This window comes from Malaya genurostris, chromosome 3, assembly GCF_030247185.1.
Source record: "Malaya genurostris strain Urasoe2022 chromosome 3, Malgen_1.1, whole genome shotgun sequence".
Taxonomy (NCBI): Eukaryota; Metazoa; Arthropoda; class Insecta; order Diptera; family Culicidae; genus Malaya; species Malaya genurostris.
This window is the reverse complement of record NC_080572.1, coordinates 163105061-163132638: the sequence shown is the minus strand read 5'-3', so window position 1 is coordinate 163132638 and position 27578 is coordinate 163105061. Positions and strand designations below refer to the sequence as shown.

Genomic DNA, 27578 nt, shown 5'->3' with positions numbered 1-27578 from the left:
GGCTATAAACACTTGCTTGCTTATAAAGGAGAAAAGGGCTCCGTTGTGATTTCTCAACATAAAATATACCTTATGGTAGTTTTAAGTGATTCCACTTCGTGTTCGCCGGTATTGGACATACATCTAGAATTTATATTCTGATGTTTCCATATGTGCGATGCATTTTGCAATCTTTCGCTAATGAGCATGATGCTCAATTAGATCGACGACGAGAAATTACGTTATTTTTACCTGCGAATTAATGTTTTTACTTTCAATCGGGTACGAATCGGCTTCAGAATTTGGAGAACAAAAATTCGGGTTTGAGGTTAGGATTACGTCTTTGTTTTCTATATTGATGTGCAAATTCAAAATTCGAAAAATAACACGTACAAACAGTTGTCAGACTTTAAACATCTATAGCTTGATCAATTTTAAATATTTTTTTTCGAAACGACAATTAGTTATAACGAAGAACGTTTTTCAAACCATTGTCATGCCTGCCCTTAGCAGAAACGGCAATTTCGTATACAAAAGTTCCCTTTGCATGTCACATAGCATTATTTGAAGAAATCTTGTCAGTATGAGCTTGTAGAAAACAATCCTAATGACGTCTTAGACGAATGCAAACTCATATTCCATAATAAATATTACATGAAAACTATATTCTATAATAAACATTACATGAATCAAACAGTGATATTTAGGGGTTAACCTAAGTTTGTGAAAAGTAAAAACAGTTATAGTTTTTGCCGTTATAGCAAATAGAGGAGTGGTGGGTATTGGATATGCAATCGCTGTGAAAACATACATTTGAATCGAAGCCCGGAGGGCCGAGTGTCATTCCATTCGATTCAGTTCGTCGAGATCGTGAAATGTCTGTGCATGTGTATGTGAAAAAATATGCACTTGAATGGATGAACCGATTTTTACAAACTTAAAATAATGTGACAGATTTACTATACTAGTGAAAACGATGAGCATGAACTTAGCGAGGTACCTCTTGCCGATGATAACGCTAATAGTTGAATAATTTGTTGCTTATTTGTTGCTAATTAAAATTTGCTAAAATTTGCTAATAAAAAAATTCGAAGCAGCATTTAGAATTTTGAACGAAGCAAAAAAAACGGATTTTTTTTCTAAATTAAGTTCAAACTGATTACAAATTGATAAAGTTATGCTAATTTACGTCCAGACAAACTTTTTTTTTTCTTTATTTAAGATTCAATGATAAGTTTTTTGAAAATTCCTTCAGTGATATTGAAGAAAATATGAGTAATATGCGGCATCATTACACCACTAGGTGGACTAAAACAGTTTTTTCAACAATGAAATCGACGATATGATTTGATGCTCTTAGTAATAATTACATTTTTGTAGAAGTTTTCAACAGTCGAATTGTCAAAAATATATATTCTATAAATGGATCAGCGAAAAGAAACATTTGTTTTGCCGAGAATTCGGTTGAAAATTATTTGCCGACATTTCAACAAATGATATCGCCAATCACGTGTGTTAAGGACAGAAACATGATTACAGTTAATGCATATTGCTTGTTGCAATATCGTTTGCTACTGATCAATATATAACAATATCAAAAAAAATTCACTTTACTTGTGTGTGTGTTGTTCGCTTGCTTACCTCTCCGTTGGATTAAACTTATTCTCGATTCATTGCACAATAGTTGTTTCTTGCAGTGGCGTCTCGTGTCAAAATTTACGGATTGTGCACTACTTATGCCACTTTTAAACGCTCTCTAGGACACTTTGTTTTTCCTAGTAATTTGAAGACTTTTAGGGGCTCATTGTCAGTCTGTGATTAATTTCAGAAGTCTGTGTCATGTTTAAAATCTGTGCAGCATATTTAGAATCTATGAAACCTAGATTAATCTGTGAACCTAGCATCTCTGGAGACAGCAATTTGTTTTCAACTGCCATAAGCATAAGCCACTGAAGCCTCTCCTGAAAGTGTGCATACAAGTTCTGACAGAGCCAAACGTGATGGAGAAAACAACAAATCTTGTAGCTGAGCTGAGTAATTCCTTCTATCTTGAATCTGTGCAGTAACTCATGTTCCCTCAATTTGACCAGTTGTGCAGTGCACGAGGTGCACATAAGGACGAGACGCCACTGGTTTCTTGCATTCCAATTATCAATGAAGTCTTGCATTGAAATTATCTGTGAAGTCTTAGAAGAAACGAAAATTACAACAAAACGAAACATGTCGGAAAAAATAATTAGCTACTGTTGGAAATAATGTTTTGGTTTCATTCAGATTCGCATATTCATGGTGATTATCAAATTTTCTTTCATCAATTGAGATAGTTCAGAAAGTAACTCTATGTACGTAATCTATTTACTTTTATGTAATGTTTTTGATTTGTTTTTTTGTTGACCCCGTTTCACTGTCTTCTTTAATTTTCAGTAAAGAACAGAAAAGGTCATTATGTATGTTTAAATCAATAACAATACGTATCCAGAAGGGATAAACTGAAATTAATAAAATATTTCACAAAATAAGTTAACAAAATTTGTACCAACATGACTAAGCCCATATCATGTAAAGATAGAACGCTTGCTCATAACATACAAATTTTCTTATTTCATCTAATTATGAGCATATCATAAACAAATATAAAAATAACAAAAATAATAACGATAAAGACACTTTTAATCTATCACGATTCGATTATTGAATTATTTCAGACCAAATAAATCATTACAGTGGATTCGATTATGAGAGTTTTATATTTATATATATTACTATGTAACTACAACATGCTTATTTCTATCCGTTTTTTCGTTTTCGATTTTCACAAAGGGTGAATAGTTTAGACGCTATAACACTTTCGAAAGGTGGTTTATCTATAATTTGTTTCCAATTAATCATCTACATTCAATTTAACCCACGGTTCATAACAAAGGAGTCGAACATTTCCACTGTTTTTTGTGCATTCGTTACTGTTTTCTATTTCGAATAGATGGGAAAAGTTATGATGGTGAAGCGAAAAAAGCATCTATAGGTAAGAGCAACAGCAGTTATCCATAGCGTTCAGTTTAGTTCGTAATTATCGTATTGCATAAAAATAAACCACCGATACTAAACGATCAGATAGGCAGCCCAACAGACGAAGTAAGGTCAATCAAATGTTCAATATGTAGATTGAATTTAAATGTTCACAGTGCTACATTCAAATGGCCAGTCGTGATTCACACTCTAATAGAAAATTATCTTCAATTGTACGACCAATTTACAGATCACAGAAAAGACTTGCTTCGTGTTGTTATGATAGCTATACGTTGGTTTCAAATCATAATGCAACACACTAATTATCTTTAATAAAAACACATGTAGAATAGACGAGACATATCTAAATCATTTCAATCTTTTGATTTTATTATTCCGTTCTTGTTGGCAAAAACCTGGAAGTCACGGGGCCTTTAAAATTACACACCTTTCGATTCAACAGGACGAGATAGTAAAATGTTTGTGTGTGCTTCTTTCTACACAAAATTTTTTACGAGATGACTGAACCGATATCAACAAAGTTGTACTCGTTTGAAAGCAAAACGCATACCTCCGATTCCGAATATATAATCATATAAGTGACGTAATCGACAAAGCGCACTTTTCTCCATGCGTTCAATTTTTTCGGAGGAAACTAAATCTTAAGCTCGTTTAAAGACATTGTAAGGCCATATATCACGGAAACATTGTCAATACTTCCGGTACTGAAGATATAAACAAATAAGGGACCATTTTCTCGTTGATGACTCAATCGGTTTAGACATTTTTGGGCTCGTTCGAAAGTTACAAAAAAATAAATGATCAAGTTTATACTTATATTATATCATATTTTATTATTGCAGAAACTTACGATTCCGGCCATGTTACCAAATAAGCGACGTAAACATTGAAGCACACTTTTGTGAATTACACAAATCAATCTGGAAAATATTGAATATTCCTAAATGTGTGTCAAAAATTAGCTCTAATAAATATAGACAAGCATTTTTCATATTTTAAAAAAAAGTGTAGAATACGCTTAAACTTAAGAAAAAAATCCATATCCAAAAAGTTTGAGATCTCAGAGATGGCTGGACCGGTTTACATCAAACTAGTATAAAAAAGGCTTTCCGTCAGCTAAACTGGCATTGATTGCTAGCGAGGTCTGATGTGTACTTTTTGAATTATTTTAAGTTTCCATCAATGACCACCTGTTTGGTGACCATCAATGTTAACTTCCCTCTCTGAGCAGCCTAGATAGCCGTGTAGTGTCGGTAGCGGTTTCCCAACTGCTAAGAATAACGCTACGGTCCACCTGTACCGGTGGTATAAGTCCACCAAACAGGTAAGCCGTGTGGCATCCGGCGGAATTATTTTTTACCAAGAATTGATCCACTGGTTTCCTATTCCATGTCGTAAAAGGCCACAAAAATAGGAACTCCTAAGTCAAGGTGTATTTCCGTGCCGATGGCTGAATGGCTGCAGGAGGTTAAACATTGCAGTCGTGAACGGAATATCTTGGGTTTTTCCCTTACTGGATACACGCAATGCTTAGCAATCAACTTCTTTGATCATCGCTTCGGTAGGCCAGAGATTAGAAAGCTGAGTGTCTGTGGGTGTCCTCAAGGTGGTGTACTATCCCCACTTTTATGGAACCTAGTCGCTGATGGTTTGTTAAGGAAACTTTATAACCTTGGATTTCCGACTTATGGTTTTGCCGACGATTATCATATATTGATGACCGGTATAAGCATTAACACTCTCTTTGATTTAATGCAGCAAGCCCTGCGATCTGTTGAACAATGGTGTTGTCAGGTTTGGATTATCTGTAAATCCGGGCAAAACATCAATGGTGCTTTTCACTCATCGTAGGATAATTACAGGAGCTCGTCCGTTGCAGTTCTTTGGTTCAGGGGTCACTGTGGTCGATCAAGTTAAATACGTCGGGGTTATTCTTGACTCAAAACTGAATTGGTCTGCTCACATTGATTTCAGGATTAAAAGAGCTTGCATGGCTTTCGGCCAATGCAGACGAGCTTTTGGAAAATCATGGGGACTCAAACCCAGATATATTCATTGGATCTACACAACTATCGTTAGACAAATTTTAGCATATGGATGTCTTGTATGGTGGCAGAAAGGAGAAGTCGCGACAGTTCAGTCAAAGCTAAATCATCTCCAAAGGATGGTCCTAATGGCGATGACAGGAGCATTCACGACAACTCCTTCTGCTGCTCTAGAGGCGCTACTGTGCATTAAACCACTACATGTGTTCCTAAAACAAGAAGCATTATCTTGTGCATACCGTCTTAGGGTTACAGGGCTTTGGAACAGTAACCCATTAGAATATGCTACCAGTCACACTCGCTTGTGGTCTCAAATGTTTCCGTGGGATGAGTATTTACTCGCTCCTAGTGACCTAACTCTCACAAGCAGTTTTCCTTTTAAAACATTCAATGTGAGCTATCCTCTTCGTTAGGAATGATTGTCTGGTTGTCTGGAACGACAACTTGATGAACACATAGTTTGTTTTACGGACGGTTCTCTGTTGAATGGTCGTGCTGGTGCTGGTATCTACTGTCGTGAAATAGGCTGGAGCAGTCTCATTCACTTGGTAGATGCTGTACTGTGTTCCAAGCAGAAATCTACGCAATTCTGTGTGGAGTACAATCGGCACTTCAGCAGAGGATCTGTGGTAAACGTATTTATTTTTGTTCCGACAGTCAGGCAGCCTTAAAAGCACTCAGTTCGAATGACTCACGGTCGAATCAAGTGATCGCATGTCGAACTCAAATTGAAGACCTCAGCATTTCAAATGCTGTTTACTTCATATGGGTACCCGGCCATTCTGGTATTACTGGAAATGAATGGGCTGATGAGTTGGCTAGAGCTGGTGCAACGAATGATTTCGTTGGTCCTGAACCAGCTTTACCACTTTCAACTAGTTGGATAAAGCACAAGATACGTTCTTGGGCTGCATCCAAACATGCCAGCTACTGGCGCAGCTTGCAAACTTGCGCTCAGACAAAAGCATTTCTACCAGATTTAAATCTGAAAATGTCAAAGTGTCTACTGCATTTCTCCAAGTATCATTGAAGTATTCTGGTCAGAGCTCTGACTGGACATTGCAAACTCAATTATCACATGGCTACTATTCAACGTGCTGAGTATTATTCGTGTGATTTGTGTGAATGCGATTATGGTACTTCATATCATCTGATATGTAACTGTCCCGCATTGACGCAGCTACGTATCCGGGTTTTTGGTTCTCCATACATGGTTGAGTCTGTGTATGCGGAGCTAAAATTGAAGGATATTCTCTCGTTTCTCACCCAATGTGGTAAGGAGCTATAGTCAGAAGGGTTCATCGTTCTTCCTGGAGTGAATGAATCCCTTCTGTATTCACCTTAAATAGGGTTTGGCAGATTGTTTGGCATCCTCTGAGGGGTACCGAATTTACTTCTTCTCGTACATACTGCGAGTCGTTCTGCATTCTTCCGGGAGTGCAGAATGGTGTCGCTTTTGTAAGATCTCTAAATCCTCTCGGGGGTTGGAGGTTTTATTAACAGCAGACTGTTCGGGACCTCGTAGAGGTTCAGAATTTCCTTCTGCTTCCACTAAATGTGATCCTCAGCAGATTGTTCAGCATCCCTTAGGGGTGCAGAATTTACTTCTGCTTTTATGTGTTTTTGTGTCGTCAATTTTTCCCATCCTCCTAGTCCAACCCTTACCATTTCCTTTCAATCCTTCCCTCTTATATATCGGGAAAATGATGCTAAAAACAAATTGATGGCAAGGCACAAATCTCCAAATATCAAGGGGAACGTGCCATTTGAGCCAATTTGTTCTGATTCCTGATTCCTGACACTTTTGTGAATTACACAAATCAATCTGGAAAATATTGAATATTCCTAAATGTGTGTCAAAAATTAGCTCTAATAAATATAGACAAGCATTTTTCATATTTTAAAAAAAAGTGTAGAATACGCTTAAACTTAAGAAAAAAATCCATATCCAAAAAGTTTGAGATCTCAGAGATGGCTGGACCGGTTTACATCAAACTAGTATAAAAAAGGCTTTCCGTCAGCTAAACTGGCATTGATTGCTAGCGAGGTCTGATGTGTACTTTTTGAATTATTTTAAGTTTCATATCAACACTTTTACGGTGGTTTGGCTGATGAGTCTATCGACTGTCTAGATGCGATGTTCTAGACTCGATTATAAACTTATGTTTTAATATGATTGTATTGATTCCATGTATTCAAGAAAAGAGGAACTTTCTGTTAATTAATAGAATAATAACAATCCCAATATTCCTTTCCATTATAAATGATGATTTTTATAATCGAGTTGGAAAGACTAAGTAGCAAAGATTTGTTGTCGCTTTGGGTTATGGTCACATACGAAATACTTACTCACACACATATATATAAAAACCCTTCTTAATCCACCTAGTGTGATAATGCCTTTCTCTTTCTTCATACCAGTCTCAAGGATTTGGGCTCATTTTTGACACCATTTTTGACACAGATTGATTCGAGTAGTTCACAAAAGCATGCTTCAGTGTTTATGTCAAATAGTCGGCATCATTTTCCCAACCAAGCGCTTGACATTTGCGTTGCCTATTTGTATGAGAAGAGTGATGCTAATCTAAAAAAAATCCTTCTTAGTCCACTTAGTGTAATTTTTATATATCTTGAAAACTTACCATAGGTTTGGGGTGTACATGAAATTTCCGAAACCGAAAAAAAATTTTTGATGCCAAAAGTTTTAGAATTGCATGAAACGTCGAGATTTAGTGTCATCTCGAAAAATAAAATTATTTTTAGAATCGACTTTTTGGGATAAATATCAAAATTTCAAAAGAACCAGAAAGTCGATTTTTGCAAAAATAATTTTTTTTTTTTGAGATAACACTAAATTTTGACGTTTCATGCAATTTTATGATTTCTGGCAATAATATAAAAATTTTCGATTTCGGAAATTTCAGGTACCTCCCCCCTATGGTGCTTTTTCAAGATCGAAAATTTTCAAACTTTAACCGCTGGGCAGCACCCCTTACCCATGTTCGATTTAGCTCAAATTTTGCATGAGGAGTGTTTTCGAGGTGCTTAAACTTTTGAGCACTAGAGCTCAACGAAAATAGAGATGATCCCAAAATATTGGCACCCTTGTATATAACAGCGGTAAAAATCAACGTGTTTTGTCGGTTATGTCACTTATATCATCATATCTCCGGCCTAACAATAGCTTCAATGGCCTAACAATAGCTTTCAAATGGACCGGGACTTGTTAAAATCGGTGAAGCCATCTCCAAGAAAAACAACACATTTTGTCGGTATCTCAGGAAACAGAAGTCACAGCCATTTGATCTTCGACCTTGATCAATGACCCGACAGTAGCTTTAAAACGAGCCTAAGTTTGTTAAAATCGATTCAGCCACCTCTGAAAAAATTGAGCGGTAAAAATATTTTCGAAAAGTACACACACAGACATTTTTCGATTTCGTCGAACTGAGTCGAATGGTATATAACACTATGGGTCTCCAAGGGTCCGTTCGAAAGTCGGGTTTTCCAGCAATTCTAATACCTTTCTATATAGAAAGGTAAAACCCTTCTTATTCCACTTAGTGGAATTTCCTAGATTTTGAAAACATGAAATTTCCGCAATCGAAAAAAAAAATTTTGATGCCAAAAGTCTTAGAATTGCATGAAACGTCGAGATTTAGTGATCAAATGCCCAACAGTAGCTTTCAAACAAGCCTAGTTTTGTTAAAATCGGTTTAGCCATCTCCGAGAATTTTGCGCGATAAAAAAACAACGCGTTTTATCGGATACGTCACTTATATCATCATATCTCCGGAACCAAAATTTACAGCCATTTGATCTTTGAACTTGATCAATGGCCTAACAATAGCTTTCAAACGAATCTAGGTTAGTTGAAATCGGTTAAGCCATCTCTGAGAAACTTGTGCGGTAAAAAAGCAACGCGTTTTGTCGGGTATGTCACTTTTACCATCATATCTCCGGAACCAGAAGCCGTAGCCACTTTATCTTCGAACTTGAGCAATGACCCAATACTAGTTTTCAAACGAACCTAAGCTTGTTGAAATCGGTTAAGCCATCTTTTAAAAAATTGAAAAGATACACATACACACACCAGAGAGAGAGAGAGAGAGAGAGAGAAAGCGAGAGAGAGAGCGAGATATATATATATATATATATATATATATATATATATATATATATATATATATATATATATATATATATATATATATATATATATATATATATATATATATATATATATATATATATATATATATATATATATATATATATATATTCCGATCTCGTCAAGCTAAGTCGATTGGTATATAACACTATGGGTCTCCGAGACTCCGTTCGATAGTCGGTTTTCCAGCAATTCTATAGAGAAAGGAAAAAAAAACCAAACATATTTATCCTTCAGTGCTAATAAGTCGATGATTCAGAACGTAAAACGCTGGTTTCAAAAGTCAGATGACGTATGTACGAACACCGATTTGTAAAAAAAATTTTTTTTTTAATTAATTTTATATGCAGATAGATTTTAATTAGTAATTTTGGTTTCAGGAGTAATTCAATCTGTACCGCAATGGTTAATATACAAAATGCGATGATCTTTCAATTATAAAGGGGCTGGGGTTCACTAGGAAATTGATAGTACCTTTTATCTTTCTCCAGACAGGACCAGCTTATCATTCAGTAAAAACCATTCAAGCGAAGAGGTTGTGTTTCGATTGTACTGGCTCGTGAGTTAACGGCTGCTACCGAGACAATTCTAAGCTTCAGGTAGTTAAACTGCCCATAGCAAACGCAATATTCGGGGCGTTTCCCGACTGGAAAGCTAGCAACGAAGGCCATCCCGTTCATACGCACAGAGGTGTAGAGACACAGAGGTGCGAGAGCATAGAAGTGACGAGCCACAGAGGTGCCATCGCATAAAGGTGCGAAGACGAAGGGGTGCAAAGGCACAGAGGTGCTAAAGCAACCCAGTGCTGATCTACCAGGTACCAGAATTTGTACGCTGCGTAGGATCAAAAGAGACGGCATATATCGCGAGGTGCTACACTGCAAGCATCGCATTTGATCGCCACCAAGAGCAAAAGCACTGTACCTGGGGTCAGGTACAGCAAGTGCAGTGGTGTTCACAACGACGGCAGAGCAACTGAGATAGCAGTAAACGACAGAAGACTGCCAATTGGAAACAGCAAAAGACTGCCAATTGGAAATCGTTGGAAGAGCTTCACGTCGTTCTTCACGATAAAGGAACAGAGACATCAGCTACAAGGTAGATTTAATTTAATTTATTTTTTATTTCTTATATCTGAAATTTTACTAAACATAAGTTTTTATTTTGGTATTATTAATTTACAAAAAAAATTTAATGTAATGGATGATCTCATGGAAGATCATCCGAATCCGATTCCGGATACTAGTAAAAGTTTAAATACTCCGAGGGCTAAACATTATCCACAGGGTACCACTGGGCCATGGATAGTCTATCTTCGAAAAAAAGAAAAGATTTTAAACTTGATGCAAATTACAAAGGATTTGACATCACATTTCTCTGAAGTTAAAGAAATCTGTAAGGTTAATAGAGATAAAATTCGAGTTGTAGTTAACGACTTGAAACAGGCAAACGATATTGTAACCTGTAAATTATTTGCTATTGAATATCGAGTTTACATTCCATCGAAGGAGGTAGAAATTGACGGTGTTGTGACTGAAGCAAGTCTGACAGCAGATGATTTACTTAAAAATGGAGTTGGCCGTTTTAAAAACTCCATGCTTGAGGGAGTTAAGATACTCGAGTGCAAACAATTGTACTCAGCATCTATTGTCGATGGAAAAAAGTCTTATCGTCCCTCAGATTCGTTTCGCGTAACATTTGCCGGATCTGCATTGCCTAGCCATGTCTATATCGATAAAATTCGTCTTCCTGTTCGGCTTTTCGTACCGCATGTTATGAATTGCACGAACTGTAAAAAATTCGGACATACAGCTACTTACTGTAGTAATAAGTCCAAATGTATCAAATGTCAAGGGCCTCATAAGGATAATCTTTGCGATAAAGATGTTGAAAAATGTGTTTATTGTGGGGAAAGCCCTCATGATGATCTTTCAGTGTGCGCTGCATTTAAGCTGCGTAAAGACAAAATGAAGCTTTCTTTAAAAGCACGGTCTAAGCGCACATATGCAGAAATGCTCAAAACGGTCATACATGTCTCCCCTTTGGAAACCGAAAACGGTTTTTCAAATCTTGCGGAGCCAGAGGAATCTGACTCTGACGGAAATAGTGAAGATACCTCGTTTGTCACTCCTCAAGGGTCTGTTAAGAGGAGATTAACAAACCACAAAATACCAAAAAAGACACCTAAAATTATACCTTCAAAAAAAGATCCCCGTGTTAAAGCTAAAAAGCCAAATTTAAAACCAAAAACTGTGCCTCCTGGTTTGTCAAATTCACAAACCAATCCAGGAACTAGCTCAAGAAAAGACAATAATCCAGTGGGCTCCATTTCACATTCACCAACAGGATTACTGAAATTTTCGGAAATTGTAGAATGGATTTTCGCTGCATTCAATATTTCTGAACCTCTAAAGACCATCATAACAGCATTCCTTCCAATAGCTAGAACTTTTTTGAAACAGTTATCAGCTCAATGGCCAGCTCTTTCAGGTTTTGTATCATTTGATGGATAATTTATCATCCGCCGCAAATGATTCAATCACTGTCCTGCAGTGGAATTGTCGAAGCATCATGCCAAAACTTGATTCATTTAAAGTTTTGTTGCATAGTCAAAAATGTGATGTATTTGCTTTGTGCGAAACATGGCTTACATCAAACATAGCCTTAAATTTTAATGACTTTAACATTATACGTCTCGACAGAGACTCCCCGTATGGTGGAGTGCTTTTAGGAATTAAGAAATGTTATTCCTTTTATAGATTAAACATTCCTTCGACTTCTAGTATAGAAGTTGTTGCTTGTCAAATAAACATTAAAGGAAAGGACATTTGCATTGCTTCGGTATATATTCCTCCAAGAGCTCAAGTTGGACAACGACAGCTTAATGAAATTGTCGAAGCCCTTCCTGCTCCACGTTTGATTTTAGGAGATTTCAATTCGCACGGAATGATGTGGGGTTCCGTTTACAATGATAGCAGATCATCTCTAATATATAATATTTGCGACAATTTTAGCATGACGGTACTAAATATGGGTAGCATGACACGGATCCCAAGACCTCCTGCACGTCCAAGTGCATTAGATTTATCTCTTTGTTCGACTTCAATTCGACTAGATTGCACCTGGAAAGTATTTCCTGATTTACATGGTAGCGATCATTTACCAATCATCATCTCAATTAGCAGTAACAAAGGCATTGCTAATTCAGTTAATATTCCATATGATTTGACAAAAAATATTGACTGGATTAAATACCAAAGTAATATTTCAAGTGTCTTAACTTCAATGGAAGAGCTTCCCCCACTTGAAGAATATGACTTCCTCGTTTGTTCGATTCTGGAGGCCGCAGAACAAGCCCAAACCAAACGATTTCTTGGTCCATCGTCTAACAGAAGACCTCCAAATCCTTGGTGGGACAAAGAGTGCTCAGATGCTAAACACGCGAAACAAAATGCTTTCAAGACGTTTTTAAAACGAGGAGGAGGAACTCCTCAGAATTTTGAAAAATTCTTGGCTTTAGAAACCAAGTACAAGAACATACTTCGAGTTAAGAAATGCAGCTATTGGAGACATTTTGTGGAAGGTTTGTCAAGAGAAACCTCAATGAGCACTCTTTGGAATACGGCCAGACGAATGAGGAATCGTAACGTAGGAAATGAGAGTGAGGAGTACTCGAATCGATGGATATTTGATTTTGCGAGGAAAGTTTGTCCAGATTCCGTTCCTACGCATAGCATTGTTAGGGAGTCTTCTTCAAATGATGATTCCATTGATAGCCCCTTTTCAATGATGGAATTTTCCATAGCACTCATGTCTTGTAACAATAACGCTCCTGGATTGGACAGAATTAAATTCAACTTGGTGAAGAATCTGCCCGACCTCGCAAAAAGACGTTTGTTGGAATTGTTCAACAAGTTTCTTGAGCAAAATATTGTTCCACCTGACTGGAGACAAGTGAAAGTTATCGCCATTCAAAAGCCGGGGAAACCAGCTTCCAATCACAACTCATATAGACCCATTGCGATGTTGTCCTGCATCAGAAAATTGTTCGAAAAAATTATTCTACGACGTCTCGACACTTGGGTCGAGACGAACGGTTTGTTGTCAGATACTCAGTTTGGCTTCCGTAGAAATAAAGGGACGAATGATTGCCTTGCATTACTTTCGTCTGACATCCAAATTGCCTTCGCTCAAAAGCAACAAATGGCATCTGTATTTTTAGACATTAAAGGAGCATTTGATTCAGTTTCCATTGATGTTCTTTCAGACAAGCTCCACCAACATGGACTCCCAGCGGTTATAAATAATTATTTGCACAACCTTTTGTCAGAGAAACGCATGCATTTTTCACATGGCGATTTGGCAACAACCAGAATTAGCTACATGGGTCTCCCGCAAGGCTCATGCCTCAGTCCGCTCCTCTATAATTTTTACGTGAATGACATTGACAGCTGTCTAGTAACCCCATGTACACTAAGACAATTGGCAGATGATGGCGTGGTTTCAGTTACTGGATCCAAAGCTATTGATCTGCAAAAACCATTGCAAGATACCTTAGATAAATTGTCCGTTTGGGCTGTTCATCTTGGTATCGAATTCTCTGCGGAGAAAACAGAGCTGGTTGTCTTTTCAAAAAAGCATGATCCCGCGCAACTTCAGCTTCATATGATGGGAAGAATAATCGAACAGGTTTTGACTTTCAAATACCTCGGGGTGTGGTTTGATTCCAAATGCACGTGGGGAGGACACATTAGGTATCTGATAACGAAATGCCAACAAAGAGTAAATTTTCTTCGAACAATAACAGGGTCTTGGTGGGGTGCTCATCCGCAAGATCTAATAAAATTGTATCAGACAACGATACTTTCAGTGATGGAATATGGATGCGTTTGTTTTCGTTCCGCTGCAAATTCTCATATTATCAAACTTGAGCGAATTCAGTACCGTTGTTTGCGAATTGCTTTAGGCTGCATGCATTCGACACATACAATGAGTCTTGAAGTTCTGGCGGGAGTTCTTCCATTAAAAGATCGATTTTGGGAGCTTTCATCACGCCTGCTAATAAGATGTGATGTGCTGAATCCCATGGTAATTAATAATTTCGAACGACTAGTCGAGCTTCGATCTCAAACAAAATTCATGACAGTATATTTTAACCATATGTCACAGGAAATCAACCCTTCAAGATATATTCCTATCCGTGTCAGCCTCCTAAATGTACCTGACTCAACTTTATTTTTCGACACATCCATGCAGCGCGAAGTGCGTGGAATCCCGGACCACCTACGCTCTATGGAAATCCCAAAAATATTTTCAAGTAAGTTCAGGCATATTAACTCTGAGAAAATGTTTTACACGGACGGATCGCGAATGGAAGAAGCGACAGGGTTTGGTATGTTCAACAATAATGTTTCGGCCTCATTCAAGCTTCAAGAACCTGCATCTGTTTATATAGCAGAGTTAGCAGCAGTTCATTATAGCTTGAATGTAATCGTCACATTATCTCCAAACCATTATTTCCTCTTCACAGATAGTCTGAGTGCAATTGAAGCCATTCGCTCAAACGCTGCTGGCAAAAATGAACCGTTTTTCTTGGGTAAAATAAAACAGTGTCTGAACGACATATTGAATAATAATTATCTAATCACAATAGTTTGGGTTCCGGCTCATTGTTCCATTCCAGGCAATGAAAGAGCCGATATTTTAGCCAAACGTGGTGCTATTGAGGGTGAAATTTATGAGAGACCGATTGCTTTCAACGAATTCTATAGCGCGTCTCGCCAAAGAACACTTGCCAGCTGGCAAGCTTCTTGGGATAAAGATGATCTGGGTCGGTGGATGCACTCAATTATTCCTAAAATATCGACAAAGGCATGGTTCAGGGGACTGGATGTGAGTAGAGATTTCATTCGTGTGATGTCCAGACTCATGTCCAATCACTACACGTTAGATGCACATCTCCTTCGAATTGGACTTTCCGAGACTAATCATTGTGCTTGCGGCGAAGGTTACCGCGATATTGACCATGTTGTTTGGACATGCGTGGAGTTTCGTGATGTCAGATCTCAACTAATAAATTCCTTGCGTACCCAAGGTAGACTATCCAATGTCCCAGTTCGCGACATTCTTGCTTGTCGTGACCTTCCATACATGAAACTTCTTTATCATTTCATTAAATCCATTGGAGTTCCAATTTAAATTTTATTTTATGTTAAACTGTTTTCTCTTCCATGAGTTCAACCAATAGCCAACTATAGGATATTGAATATAAGTGGGGAACTGATACAAACAATCCTGAAATAGTTATAAGATCATGTACAAAATAAATGTATTTTATTTAATGTAATTTAAAATAGCAACTCGCTTGATAAAAACAGTGTTTAGATTAACTAATGAGTACCAACATACTAATATGATATTCGAAATGTATTAGGTTTAAACTACTATGTATTGTGGATGCCACGGCGAAGAAAAACTTATGTATATTGCCTATGAAATAAACGTATTTATGAAAAAAAAAAAGGACCAGCTTAGAGACCGTCTGTAATCCTGCTTCCATGTCGTAAAAGGCGACAATTGCAAGAATTTATCTTTTCTCACTTTGATTACCAGATTATTTTAATGTTTCAAATCTGGAGAGTCTTTTTACTAAACTATCACTTCATTCAACCACCAGTTTTTGTTTTAATTTTCATTCCAAATTTTTCGAAAGAATTATTTCTGCTTGATCTTGGTCTTGTGGAGTGCGCAGTAATATAACATATATACGGTTTTGTACTAGCCATGCAATGATTCTTTACGCTATAAATCGGCTGCGAAGTCTGTTAAAACAGAAAGGTCAAATTTCACGAAAGGAATGTAATGTCAAGACTTCCTAATAACAAGGCTAACAATCCTTTTTCTATTTCCTACCCGACCTACATTCGTACCTGGCCGGTGCCGGTACTGATCATTCTATTCTTGGGTTACCAGAAGTTGTACATTGAAGAATGATTTGTCAATCCCAGGACTGATCACCTAGAAATTCTTTGTATAATTTCAGCTGATCCCGGTCTGGGTCTGGGAGTGGCTACCAGCAGTTATTGGTCAAACTTAAGCTGGAAATGCAATGGTCATTTAATTATAAGCTTCCTTTATTGGAAAAATGATAGTTTATTATGAAGTCCACTTAAACTCGTTTGGAGAAAACTCTGATCGATGTCTGATTGGTCGAGCGATAGAGAAAGATTCAACAAGCTGTAGGACGACAAAATCGACACCTTTCGACTTTGAATTTATCTTTGTCGGTGTGAACACAGCAACTGCATCCGTTCAACATCTTCGTGTATATTGAAACGATATAATAATAATAATAATCTTCGTGTAGAGTTTCCTGACACGATCTTTGCTACTTTCTAGATGTAACTTTGTAACATGGTGCTGCCCATGTTAAGACCGTTCATAAGTTGCATAGACCGAAATTTAATCTTTTGGTTTCACACTTGCCGGAATACTTGTAAATTGAAAGTTGCATGAATTTAAAACGAAGAACTTAAGAAACACTATGACGAAAAATTAGTACCGTTCTACAGTTATACAATTTTGAACATCTATTTAACTTCAGAGAGTTACAAAAGCTTGCCTTCCAGTTATAATTCCGTTTATTCATAATACCAAATGATAACATGATTTAAGGGAACAGTGTTGTGTTAGAACTCCATATATAAATTACTTCAATTAGTAGTTTACAGTTTTACAAATTGGTAAAACTTTTGGTCAAGATTATATGTTGAGTGCGAGGGAATTTGCTCTGTATCACTAATACATCTCTGTATATATAAATAAATACAAATTGGTTCGCTCATTGAATCGGATAAAATCTGTAGCGTCAAATCGACTTAGATCTTCCAGAGCAAAAGTTATGTTCTTATGTCCAGGCTATGATAGAACATGTTCGCATAACTACGGTCAATATTCGAACTGAGAGTGTTTTGCCCAGCATCCAAAACAAACAACCATGAAATTTGTAAAGCGGATATATCTTTTATCGTTAATACGATCCCCTCAATAGCAAAAGCACTGAATTATACGTGTAGCTTTGTTTACTTCTCGAAATGAAAATTCTTATTTAATTTATTTTTCTTTCTCCTCATGCCGTGTGCTTCCGCCTCACCGCTACGCATTAATTCCATTTGGAAATTTGAATCTCTTCTATAATGAATATAATACGTCGCGTGTCCAGTTTGAACTATTTGTTTTCATTTTAGGAAAAAAATTACACAGTTTCTGAGACACTAATTCCAACAACTAACGGCAAAGTTCAACAAACAGTGAATGTCATTGACATTGCTATGCCGCTTAGACGACTAACTATACCTGAAATGCATTGATTTTTATTTTTTCTTACTTTCGTCATTCTGTTTTTCAATCGTTCCGTTTGCTGGGTTAGGTGATGAAGTTGCGAACTTGAACGAACTTTGATCGATGCGTTTACAACGCACATGAGATGCGTTTTTGGTATATAACTTTTAAATTATAGGTTATGTACAGGTTAATGAGCAGAGGTAGAAATTAGAGGCAATAATTTCTCTGCAAAAAGTTTTATGCAACTAGTTTAATTACTTAACAAAATTTTAGCAAATAAAATTACAGGCACACAAGACATGTGTTCGTAGTAGATGTGAGTTGGAAAAAAAACTGAACCTCCATGTCTTGCTACATGTATGTCAGTGATATCAATACCGAATGTTCGAATGATTTCATAAGCAGTCGATGTAAACTGCACTGAAAAGCGGGTTAAATAGTGAGAAAAAGAAAAAACAATGAGTCGGAAAATATCTATGTCTTGTGATCTGATAATCTTCAATTGCATAATTTTCTCAGCATTTTTTATCTTACGTTTCTTCATCTTCACGCTGTTCATTCAGTCAGTACCTTCGAACGGGGATATAACTACAAAACTAACCTAAAATGGTTCAGAAATAAATGTATGATTTGTTTCGTTGTGTGATTGATTTCGTATACAACGTGGATGGAAGAAGATCCCTTTCATTATCTGTGCATTGTTAACAGCAAGAAGTTGAAGTTACCTATAGTTGTGAAGTAATTCAATTTCAATAGCATAGTATTATTCACATAGGTTTTGTAGACATCATCGGAACATTCCTCAAATAAGATGGAAAATATTTTTGAGAGACTGAAACTGGAATCGAACTAGTCAAACAATTATACAACATAAATAGAAATGCGGTCCTGATGAAGATTTAAACATTGACACTAATTTCAATTTTGTACATGGTCTTGAAATGTTCTTCCTGAATTGCATCGATTCCCTCTCTATATATTTAGAGAGTTAGTTTTCAAGTAACAGAAATGCCGATTCAAATGATATCGTAATTGTAATAAACAAATCGTTCAAATAATAGTGTCGAAAGGTCTCCATTTGTGAAAACACACAAAATAAATCGGAACAATGAACAATCAACATATGTCATAATCCAATTAATTATAAACAAAACTAGACTCTATGATTATTGAAGTACACAGTATTCGATAACGCATAGGATTCTACGACTATTCTTAATAGTGCTTATGTATGTATGGAAGAAAATGGTTTCATACAGGAAACATATACACAAGGTGCTTATTTATTTACATGTGCACTCACGGATATAGGTAGTATCCTATTCAAAAGAGTCTATTCATGAAAATATCACTAGAACAGCTACTTAAATAGACACGACAAGATTAAAACGTGCCGATTTGAGCCTAAGCAAGATGTCATAATCACTGTCCTAGAATCAGCGTCGACAGACGGATGCGCGTATATAATGTTTCTGCCTTTCTCGTACATACATTTGTGGTAGGGTGTTACAATTTGTGCAGTGTCGATGGTTCCAAATTACGACATTCGTGTAATAGACTTTATTCTGCTCTTTGATTGTTTCATAGAATGCCTATTTTAGGTATTGTTAAATTGTTGTAATAAATACAACAGTTTGCAATATTTCTAGAAGACATTCGGCAAGACCAATCGCATTTATGAGTCTCTCTAGTGCATTGGGTACTATTTGCAATAGAAGCAAAATAAATACATAAAAGAGCCGCTGTGTGTTTCCAACGAACCTTTTATTAAAACATAACAGTTACATAAAGAAATGTATTCACAGTTGAAATTCGCTCTCTGTTTTTCCCACTCCCAATGTTGCAACCTTTCTATCAAAGCAAAGACTATGTCTTTATGCTGGTTGTGTTATTATTGTTTTGAGAAGAGAACAGTTTCATCGTGATCTGCAGTAGGTACTTCATACTAGAGATATACGATGAGTATGGAAAGCATTCATTAAGTTGAAAGACGATGCTCAAATTGTAAAAGCGGAAGTACAACTGAAAAATGTTTTGTTCTATTGAAGCTTTACATGTGACTGTCCATTCGATTAATATGTTATAGCTGTTATGTAAGTTTCGCTTTGATTTATTTACACACACTCAAAATCTAAATGAATTTAGACTCAGATGCAGCAACTGACCAAACATTGACTGCATTTGGCTCGGTGTTCACTTTGATTTTTTTTACCAATTCGAAAGGGTTTGATGCGGTTGAGATCAATCGTAAACTAATAAATTAGTCCTGGAGAATTCCGTGCAAAAATGCTTATAATTATTAGAATTAATGGTAATTTCCAGTGAAGATGAGTTGCAGAGTAAAATATGATATCTATAGCAAGTGTAATTTCATCTTATCCATCCGATCTAAGTAACTAATTAAATCTAGTGTTCAATGGAGACATGCTTCCTATGTCTTTGTGGAAATTTCATGACATTCGGTTATGATCTCAAAGACGCTACTTTTAGAAAATTAGAAAAAATGTAGAATAGATTTCCTGTGTTCATAGAATCCTGTTTATGAATGAAAAAAATACTGTACAAGCAAACAAACGATAAGTATTATTCTGGCTCTGATCAAAACAAATAAATAATTATTGACTGGTATGCTCAGTTTAAACGTGGTCTTGCAAACACCGATTTTGCTTCATGCTCTTGAATATGAAAAAAACAAAGTGCAAAAAGAGTGCCGGCTTTTCTCTCAGGAAAAAAATGAAATTCGAACTGCTATCGTTAATCGCATCCACCATATTCGTCAGATTGAGCCTCCAGTGCCTTTTTTCTGTTCTCAGATTTATAGAAGAAGCTTGTTGGAAACTGGTTTGCAGTGACTGATGTGGTCATCGCTTAGACTCAAGCGAACAGTTATTCAAAACCTAGATCGTAAAATCGTTTTTTATCCACCCAGCAGTGAATTTGTGACTTTTCTTATCATTTCACATGTCAAGTCCACGAGATGGACAAACACCAGAAAGTCACGCACTCTGTGTACATAAGTTTTATATACTGATATGATAGGGACATATAGAACTAGCTATTTTCAGCGAACATCTTACAAGCCAGTTGTTATTCCATATAAATAAGATTCTGTTGGAATACTATTCAATTCTTAAACAAAATGTTTCATATATAGAATCAGCTAGATGAAGTACTATCATATTACCAAATATTCAGGATTTTATCAAAAAATAAACGTTTTCGCTATACATACTCATGGTTTCTAACCATAGGTAGTTAGTGCCTGTTTTACTAGCGAAAAAAATCTGTTCTAATCCACCTAATGGTGTAATAACGCCTGTCTCGTTTTACTCATAACATCATAAATATTGCTGTGGAATTCTAAAAACAACTGCTCATTGAATAGAAACACGAAAGTTTGTTCGAACGTAATCTAGCAAAATCTACAAATCAAAACGTCCTCTAGTTCCGGGACCGGAAGCAATATTCGCAACAAATGCAGGAGTTCCGTATGTAACTGTAAGACTTTTTCTTTGCATTTATGAGTTTGAGAAAATCGATTTGGCCATCTTGAAGAAAAGTGAGCGAGATTCTTTTTGCAGTTTTTGATCACTATTTCTAATACTTCCGAAACCGGATTCCGAGGACTTAAATAGCCGAAGCTGATTCGTATGGCGAGCAACAAATATTACCCACAAGTTTTTACAGTTTTGAACCTAGTTAAAGTATTCTGAAATTTCCTATGGCATCTTAAAACCTTTTATTTAAATCTAAGGTTGTGAGAGTCGGTGTAGCCATCTCCGTGCGTCTGAAGTGAGTGCACAAAAATACTACATACACATACATTTTGCGTACTCAACGAACTGATTCGAATCGACAACCGGCCCTTCGGGCCTCGATGCAAAGATCGGTTTTCACAGTGATTGTATAACCTTTCCTTCATCAGAAATTTCATGAAATAATATTCTATTCTGAAGACAAAGACTAATTTATTGACATTCTTTTATTCTTTCAGTCGCACTTATAATAGAATAGTTAAAATTTTGCTCAACCGCAGGAACATATTTTACCAAAATCACATACCAGTAGCAGACATTCATAGGGGAAAATGTTATAAGGCGCCGCTGCTGGTCTGCGCTTCCCTTTCATTTTTAAGTATGCAAGACTTTCCTAAACAAAAGTTTTATGACTAACACTATTTCTTCGAAGGATCTGTCTACTATGCAAGTTTGACAGTATTCGTTAGCTGCAAAATATGAATTAACTGAAAATATCATTAGGTAGCTTTTCGATGTAAGGTTAAACACGGTCGTCCTAGTTAAGAACGATCGCAAGAAATATCAAAACTTTACGCGCGCGTCTTGAACTTAGCGTTTAACCAGAATAAAAATAGATCCATTGATCAAACACTCCCCGAATAATAGACGGAGTTTGGTCTATCCCTATTTTTAGTAAGGAGAAATATGATAAGATAATAAAAAAAAATAAGCAAAATGTGTAAGATCTCTAAAGAACGATCTCACCAGTATTCTATTTCTCCTAGTCGCTTTGCCGTAAACAACCCAAAATGACACTCGCGGATGAATTTACTGCAGAAAAATTTTCAACTTGAATCACACGATTGACTTGTGAATTTCCACACATTCATTATATATCTGATCACACGGACAATGATGTGCAGATGGTTGTTCGATCGGTTGACATCGTTTAATTTTGGGTGGTAAATTCGCAGTTTCCGTCGCTTGACCATATTTCAGTTTCGCGAATCAGCATTTTAACACTTTTCACTAATCAACACACACTTGCCACAGCTGCACCATCACTCAAAATTACTGTTTCGACCAATTTTACTCTACTATGAGTAGTTTGATAGACATTGAAATTAGACTTTTTTGAGAGCAACATTTAGACACCACATCGTACTCCCAGTGATGTCAACTCATAATTATTGAAACAAAATGTAGCGTTGGAAGGACCGAAAATGTTGTTTCCCGTTTGCAGTTAGTTGATAAAAGTTTTCTACTTTTTCTATTTTGATATACAGGGTCCGGCACTCGAAGTGTAACCAATTAAAAAGGCCATAAATTCAGTTTGGAAAATTACTTTTACTTAATTCAAAGTACAAAATGTGTAAAAATAATACCAAATTCAAAATCAATTCACTTTTGCTCGATATGACCACCTTTTGCCTTGACTTGATGACTTGAGAGAGCGAAGGAGTTGCTTCGTTTGGCCGAAAGCGGTCAATTTCCGAACATTGTATTTTCTGGCGAGAAAATTTTCCCAATTGAGCAATTCGTAAACTCTCAAAACGATAGGGTTTACTTGACCGACCGTTCATACGAGAATTTGAGTAATCGATTGGCCACCAGGAGGCAGCACCCGCAACAGATAATGGTTTGGGCCGCTGTAACCGCAGATGGGCGCTCTCCAATCGTTTTCATCGAGCCTGGCGTCAAGGTAAATGTGACATATTATCGGGAAAGTATTCTGAAGCTTGCTTTGAAGCCGTGGGCAGACAAACATTTCGGTGGCAGACCATGGACGTTTCAGCAGGACTCGGCACCGTCTCACAAAGCTCGAGTGAACCAAGAATGGCTGAAAAACAACGTTCCGAACTTCATCACGTCCACACAATGGCTCTCGAATTCACCAGATGCGAATCCAATGGATTATTCTCTTTGGGCCATTTTGGAGAGCAAAGTCCGAACTAAAAGATACACCAGTCTCGAGGCGCTGAAAAAAGTTATTGTCCGCGAGTGGGCCAAAATACCTGCAAGTCACATTCGGCCAAACGAAGCAACTCCTTCGCTCTCTCAAGTCATCAAGTCAAGGCAAAAGGTGGTCATATCGAGCAAAAGTGAATTGATTCTGAATTTTGTATTATTTTTACACATTTTGTACTTTGAATTAAGTAAAAATAATTTTCCAAACTGAATTTATGGCCTTTTTAATTGGTTACACTTCGAGTGCCGGACCCTGTATAAAGGGCCCTAATGCATCATTGTTGTGGGGCAAGCGAAAAAACTAAGAATGTAGTCGTTTTGGAAAATGTGTTCATATCACTTCTACCAGAATCATTGAAAATTATGTTCCCAGCGGTATTGCAATGAAATACCCACATTCTGGAAGTAAATATATTGATACATTTAGAAATAGCTCAATGTTTTCTTAACTGGGGCATATTACAACACTTCGCACTAACCACACTGTCCGCATCGTTTATAAAGGCGTGTTGTGAATTCTTCTTCCGTACCAGCACGTACCGGTGCGTGCCGGCTTTGCATCGTCGTTTTATATGGCGATTTGAAAGCTTTGACACTCATCGCCCTGTATTTGCGGAATCGGAAGTCAGATCTGGATGAAATTTCACAGTAGCTATTGAGCTTTAATTCAAATCAAAATTTATGAAGCATCGCGGAGAAATCTCTTATCTACTTTTGGAGTTTTTCTTTACTACTTTCGGTGCTTCGGGAACAGAAAATTTAGTTAATATTTCCACAAACTAAGTTCTGCAATTTGTACCTGTTTTTTACCATTGTTTGTAAAAAAATACTTCTGAAATTGAAAATTTTCCACTCATCGCGCTGTAGTTCTGAAACCGAAAGTCGGATCCGGATGAAATGTTTCAGAAATTTTTATAGAACTTTAAGACCTTTCATTTGAATATTAGGTTCTAAAAATCGGTTAAGCCATTCCCGACAAAATTGAGTGCACATCTTTTCCCTAATTTTTATATATTACCCTGTAACTCCGGAACCGGAAGTCGGATCCAAATGGAATTCAATAGCAGGATATGGGATTTTTCATTTGAATTTAAGTTTGTTAAAATCGGTTCAGTCATCTCCGAGAAAATTGTACAGAGAAAAAAAAATTAAAAAATGCATGCACATATACACTTACAGACATTTTCCGATCTCGTTGAGCTGAGTCAAATGCTATCACTAGGGATGTTCGGAGTTCCGACCAAAAGTCGGTTTCTCCAGCAATTCTATAATCTTTGTTTAGAGAAAGACAAAAAGAGTAAATTCAATTAATTATATCCCCAAATTATTCAAAATGTTCTCAGATACTATATTTACCGATTTAAGCAATAAAAGTCGATTTTTCATTAAGTGTTCCCCTTAGTGAATTCGGTTAAGGTATAATAATACTACAATATATTTTATGCTTTTTTCAGAATTCTAGTCCACTGTGGGAAGATTTCATCGCGAAAGCTACTAAACTACATGCCTGTTTGAGGTAAGTGAAATGATGATGAACTATTGAGCATATTGTATGAATGAACCATTGTACTATTTGAATTTACACATTGATTGGTTATTATTACCTATTGTTTCAGGGCGGCGATTCAGGCGTTGGCGGCATATTTAGAAGCTTTCCAAAAAATTGCTGATTCGGCAACCAATTCAAAAGGTAAGTCAATATATTTTGATGGTATATCAACCAATTTTATAGATAATCACATGATAGAAATTTTTATAGATAATCACATGAACAAAGCTTGAAAATTCAACTCAATAAAGCTTAATTCACTTGTTCTGTTTTTATAGTTGGATGATTTACAATTTTAAATCTTTTGCGAGTTTTCTCGTCTTTTATTTTTGTAGTCGAGCCTGTTTATTTGTTTTACAAATCTTATCACGAACTCGACCCGACTCATTTTCAGATCAATAATTTCCAGTTAAAACTTCGTTTCAAAATGTTGTACCTGATAATTTCAGTTTGAAAAGATAAATACAACTAATCGAGAGAGAGAGAGAGGTATTTTTTAAATTTAAGAAACAAAATCCAAGGATAATTCAGTTTGATGTTGTAGTAAAATGAACTTTTTTGTGCAAAAATTTAGCTTTAACTTTTATACATTTTTGTTCTGTGAGTGCGTTGAATTGAAATTGCGTAAACTTTCTGTATGAGAATGTCAAAAAACGTATGTCAACCAGTAAATGAAGTCTTAGTTTTACATTCGTTTTGTGGAATTTTATTTTAACAGACTTCGCAGCCGATTCTAACCGCACAGAGTGATTGAATCACAATTTACTGCAATCCCATTGACACTAAGAATAACATTACGTTTTTAACTTCTTGATCGAACTTCGAAACTACCAACTACTGCTATCATTTGTATCAAGCTTGAATCAGTAGCTTATTAACTATCTGATAATTGTATAATCTCTAGTCAAGTTGTAGGGCTTCCGGTACATTTTTTGCATTAGCAATAACATGCTTGGGGCAGTCCGAAAAGATGTATGCGGTGCATGCAATAATTGAATGGACGTTCAGGAATTTTAAATTTATTATTAACTGTCTAACAAACATACGAAGTGCAAAACATTACTTTTCAACCGGAAGAAACACTTAAGCACTACAGCATTAGGCTAAACGTGACTCTTCACGACCATTTTCAATATTCTCAACAGGAACGAACGCGTAAAGGCTTCAGCCCGATCAGATAAAGAAGTATACTGCTATGTCGTAGATTCCAAGTATGGACGTCCTAACTGCATTAGACATCCAAATATTCCACCATCTCCACGTGCATACTGATTACACGAACGCTGAGTGCGCTCTGAGCAGAATGATACATTGACTTGTAAAACAAGTGTTTCGTGATCGAGAAGCATAAATGTTCCATTACTTCGTACTCTCATTCACGACCAAAAATAGCTTGTTGTGTGCTCCAAAGAATGGAGAAATGTGCAGTGATTGTTTACACTACAATAGGTTCCCTTGTATAAAAACGTTGAATTAGACAGAGGGTAACAAACTGTTCATCAAGTCGATAAACATGCAATCAGGAGACAAACGGTTTATCAGTAAAATGTATCGATTGCATGTGGGTTATGTATGAACAATGAAATTATATTAAACATTTTCATTAAATGTTATGTTCATAAATGAAAGCATGGTTTTCGTTGAAAACTGTGTAATTACTACATAAACTTGATTTAATTCTCCTACACATGTGTTGAAGTCTTCTCATTAGTATAAATAGGAAATCGATGTAATTTCCATTTTAGAGTCATTTGATCACTACTTCCGGTAGATCGGAAATCAGAAAACATACCTCAAGTTCTAGAAATTGGAATTGTTTCCAGGCCAGTATTGAAGATTTTGTTCCTATTTCACATTGTTACTTTTCAAAATTACATAATCATTTTCACACTGTAAGTCCGGAACTGATAGAATCAAAATCTTTTATTCAACAAGCTGATAGAATCAAAATCTTTTGAATCGGTCTTATGCTTCAGTTATCTCTGAGCAATTGATGTGTGTTCAACATCGGAGTATTGGCCATTACTTTCAGTACTTTCATATCAGGAAACCGGCAACCGATATAACCAAAGTGAATTTGTTGGGCCATCAACCATATACATATTAAAAAGAGTTGAGACAGGTTATTAAGAATTGTTACATTTTTTAGGTCGTATCTCATATGATAGATTGAAATTCTTAACACTCTAAACCGGATTTTATTTTCGGAATCGAAAAATTGATCCGGATAAAATTTGATAGCAGTATGTGGGAATTTCCTTTCATTTAAATCTAAGATGATAAAAATCGATTCATTCATTCCCGACCAATCATTTTTCCATTTTGCAGACTTTCAACTTTAACTTCCGGTGTTTCCGTAACCGGATTCAGCCAAAGCAAATTTGTTCGCTTATCAACGAAAAAGAGTTGGAATTGTTTTAAGTGGTTATGAAAATTTCATAACTCTAAAGTCATCGATTATATGATGGATTGACACCCCTGACCTTGTAGTTCCGGAATCCAGACGCAAGTCCAGATAAAATTCAACTGCAGTTGATGAGCATACAAATTGTTTCGTTTGATTTTAAGTTTATTCATCTAGGAGAAATAGATAGAAAGTTATGTTTCAGTGTCCGTTTACCACTACTTCCGGTATTCCCGGAACTGGAAACTGAAAACCAAAAGAGGCAAATTTGTTTGGGCATCAAATAAAATAACCTAAATGTTAGAAGAATTTACGGAGTAGATTTAGGTTTGTTATACCATAAAGTCCACAAAGT

At 36.4% G+C, this 27578-nt stretch overlaps 1 protein-coding gene across 16 annotated transcripts in view; it reads left to right on the top strand.

Moving 5' to 3' along the window:
- The window catches only part of LOC131437922 (putative uncharacterized protein DDB_G0289263), a 109030-nt gene that overhangs the window by 33470 nt on the left and 47982 nt on the right, over positions 1 to 27578 (top strand). For all 16 annotated transcript variants that reach the window (XM_058607599.1, XM_058607610.1, XM_058607597.1 and 13 more), the window contains 2 exons: positions 24725 to 24786; positions 24887 to 24960. In XM_058607599.1, coding sequence (XP_058463582.1) covers positions 24725 to 24786; positions 24887 to 24960 — 136 coding nt within the window. The remainder of the gene's footprint in view (positions 1 to 24724; positions 24787 to 24886; positions 24961 to 27578) is intronic.